Source organism: Protobothrops mucrosquamatus, unplaced genomic scaffold, assembly GCF_001527695.2.
Source record: "Protobothrops mucrosquamatus isolate PMUCROS unplaced genomic scaffold, P.Mucros_1.0 scaffold9661, whole genome shotgun sequence".
NCBI classification, from domain to species: Eukaryota; Metazoa; Chordata; class Lepidosauria; order Squamata; family Viperidae; genus Protobothrops; species Protobothrops mucrosquamatus.
Window position 1 is genome coordinate 1 of NW_015395449.1, and position 4,047 is coordinate 4,047.

Consider the following 4,047-nt stretch of genomic DNA (forward strand, 5'->3'; position numbering starts at 1 on the left):
TGTCTCATGTACTTTCCATACTTTATAATTTCCCCAACATCTCCACTCACCCAGCTACATTATCAAACAACCAGCCATACCCAAAAGCAGCAGCAAAGTAGCAATGATCCCACCCAGCGAATTCCACTGGATTATCAATATACCCATTAAACAAACAAACAAGGAAACAGAAGCTTCCATCGCCTAGCAATTGAATAGAGAGAATTATCCATGTAGCCACTGTAAATAGCCAACTGGAGCTGGGTAAATTCCTAACCTTGGCCACATCATCACAGTATTGTCACTGAGATTATCCACATGGTAAATTTTGTGTTGGGAGAAGAAAGAAAGCATCACACTGGGAGAGTTAAATATGACTTTAGTCTATTTCTGGAGCAGAAGACACATTTGTTAAAAAGTTACTGACTTTTCTTTGTGCTGCAGTAAATGGGAAATGAGGATGAATGCTAAGATTTATTTGTCATTATTTCTTGGTACACACTGATTTTTTTTTTATTTCAATGTTAAAGTATTTAAAAAGAAATTTAGGATACAATGACTATTGGCTAAAATCTAACTTTTGTAACTGACTTTTCAGCATACCTTGTTCTCAAAGTTTTTTTTAATAGCAAGTTAGAAGAAAATTTGATTAGACAAAGTGACATTAACAACTTACAATTTAGCAGTTTTTTTGTATCATTAGCTATTTGCCATATAGCACATTGATTCTGCACTTAACTTTCTTGATTTTTGCCATCTGCTTGTAATTTAATGGCTATTCACACTTCCTTAATTACTAAGGCATCTTATTTTCTCAGCATCAGTGGGTTTTTTTAATAAGTGAATGTCAAACACATAAAGTGGCTTCTAAAATAACTACAATTTAGCTCAGTTGTTATATTCTTTAGGTTATTTCTTGCTTCTGTATGTTGCATGAATTTAGTTCCCTATACATATGGACTATGAATAAAAATGTAAATTATATGAAGAGTAAAATGTATATACAACTCATACTTAACTAGGAAAACCATACAACCAAGCAAAATTATATTCAGTTTCATACAAAAAAGAATGTAATGCCATGTCACAATACAATACATACCGGCAAAAAGAATACACTGAATGTAGCTGAACAAATAACATCTTCCTCCTCACACAGCCTAATATTTGCATTAGTTCAGTGCTGTTTGGCACATTTTTTAGCTTCTTAGCTGCAATTTTTCAGTATTTCTCTCCTTATCCTTCATTCAATATCTTTAACTTTATTATATTATGTTATTGAGTCAAACAGATGCTATCTGATCACATCCTGATAACTTATCAGACCAGCATAGCCAAAATTAAATAATATTGAAGAAAAATGGTTTATAGAAGGAAGTACTGAAAATTCCAAAATTATGTCCAGAGACATTGGTTTTAAAAATTAACCTTAACTGATATTACTAATTTTTAAAGATTAGCAATTATATCAACTGCAGTCTATAGGTAATTCTTCTTTCGCAACTGTCTCATTCAATGACCATTCGCAGTTATAGTGGTGATGAAAAAGTATCTTTACAATCAATCTCACATTTACGTCTTTCAGGTCTGTAAAGCAAAGGAAAGCTGAAGTAAAATCATAAGTACAATTGTAGTTTCACTTATCAACCACTTTGCTTAACAACTGCTGTGTTTCCCCAAAATTAAGACCTGGTCTTATAGTTTTTTTGCCTCCAAAAGAGGCAGTAGGCCTCAATTTCGGACAATGTCTTACCTTAGGACCACCACAGCCAGGCCTCCCATACCCTGACACCTGTGCACCACTGCTTGACTTCTTATGCGGCCGTTTGCCGCCACTCACAACTGGATGCCATGTGACGCATTGTGCCATTGCTGCTCCTCCTGGCAGGACACCACATGGTGCTTTGCACCGTTTCTGCTGCTCCTGGCTCTTTCCACAGTGGAAATGGCCTGAAGCACCATGTGGCCCTCTGCCGCAAGCAACATAAGCGGCCCCAAGTGCCGCAGAAGCGGCCCGAAGCGCCATGTGACGTCCTGCCGGGAGGAGCAATGGCACAATGCGCCACATCCAGCTGCAAGTGGCGGCAAGCGGCCGGAGAAGATCTCAAGCAGCGGCGCGACAGGTGTTGGGGTGTGAGAGGCCTGGCTGTGGTGGTCCTAAGGTAAGACATTCTCTGAAATTAAGACCTACAGGTAAGGTAAGCAGGTGCGGGGCGTTTGGGGCAGCTTCATCCCCCCACCCCCACCCTAGCTTGATTTTTAGGGGTGCACCTTGCCCCAAAACTAGGGATTAGTTTTGGAGTAGGGCTTATATTAATCCCACTCCCAAAATCAGACTAGGGCTTACTATTGGGCTGGGTCTAACTTTTGGGGAAACATGGTAAGTTGCTAAACAAGAACTACCTGTATTACCTTACTTCTAGCAATAATTGCTATCATTTTCTATTTAAAACAAACAAATTAAAATATACATAAAGGCTCTTTTTTCAAATACTGTACATCAACTTCTATGTGTATTGTAAATTAAGGATATATAGATCACTTACTTTGAATCCATTTTTGTCACTTTCTTGGTGAAAAATTCATCAACACCTTCATCTACTCTTCCCATCATTCCATTCTGTTCTCCCTCTTGAAAGGTTGCAGGACTCACCTGATAAAATGTACAACCTTAAGGATGTGCAGGAATTTGCTTGGTGGACACTTGAATATTGGCCAATTAAATGTTCAATTCCCAAATATATAAACCATAATACAACCAATCTTTGATTTTCTCTATTATCAACTTTTATAATGCAGTTATAAAATAAAAGAATAATCACATTACGTGAGTGAAGATCACCAATATTAAAAAATGTTTCCTTTGAGGTCCGAAAGTGTCAATATACAATACATATCAGCATTTTCATTCAGACATCTTCCAAGCTGATCTATGAAGAGATAAATTTCTGTTCCCCAAAATAATAATAATCAAAAAATCAATTGTAAAAGAATAAAGAATACAAGGCAACTTCCTCCTTTGCATTTGTACTTATGCTAGAAATTTTAAGTTATGCTACTGTTGATATGGTGGTTAAAAACAGAAATGTCTATTGTTTTCAGACAAACAGTTTCTATATAAAGTTTCTGAACAAAGCTTTATGCGGATTTCTTGAGACGTGAACAATCTTTACATTCATATGAAGTATAATTTCTTAAGTAACAGATTAACTCACGGCAGATTGTGTTGGCTGTTGTTTTTTATTCCTTTTAGGCCTAAGTTTAGTAAAATGCTCTAGCTTTTTCCCTTCATCCGAAGGTAGTTCTGAAATGAACCCAGAAGTCCGTTTGTCAAACCTCCCGGAATGGAAAGGTAGGTCCTCTATATGAATAGGAACTTCTTCTAATGCTTTGTCAAGGTCAAACTCCATCTCTAAAGAAAATATTTAAAACATATTAGGGTTATAGTTCTCTTTCCAGTCATAGCTTTTTTGTAAAGACTCTTTCAAGTCAAGTTCAACTTATGAAAGATTGTTTTGATCTGCCTAAGTAGTCTTCTTAATAACAGTATGAAAGTGGCTTGTTCGGGGATGTTTTTCATTTTCCCAGGTTGAGTCGTAGTGATAGTCTTATAAATCATTGAGAAAAAAACATCACTCCCAAAAAATAAAGCTTACCAAAAGCTCTGGATACGGGTCTTAACATTCGACTGTGGATACTCTTCCTTTTAGATTTGGGAGTCATCTATAGATAAAATGGAAAGATAATATAATTGCCTTTTGGGATATAAGTGGTAATAGTTAAATTAACTGTTGTACTGCAATGATCAAAACAGCCATGAAAGATTGAGGAAAAATAGCATTTGGATCACAAATCAAATAAGCTGTTATTACCAGTAAGCTGTCAATAATTAATATTTATATTGATTGTAGTATTGGAAATAGTCCAAGCTTGACGGTAAATTTCAAAGGGAAATGCAACGTTCTATTTTGTTTATTAATGTAGTTGAAAAATGAGCATTACCAAAGTCCTGCATCTTTACTGAATTTTTTTTAAGAGTGAAGAAAATCTTACAGCATCCTTATTTTA

General features: G+C 35.9%; 1 protein-coding gene across 1 annotated transcript; it reads right to left on the minus strand.

Annotated features, from left to right (window-relative positions):
* Positions 1-2,525: 2,525 nt before the first annotated feature.
* On the minus strand, positions 2,526-3,710 carry LOC107301033 (F-actin-uncapping protein LRRC16A-like; the record flags this gene model as incomplete). Its single annotated transcript, XM_015830303.1, has 3 exons — positions 3,636-3,710; positions 3,195-3,391; positions 2,526-2,632 (listed from the first exon to the last, which is right to left on the minus strand). Coding segments are annotated over exons 1-3 (371 nt in total), but the record flags the coding sequence as incomplete, so codon positions are not given.
* Positions 3,711-4,047: the final 337 nt, after the last annotated feature.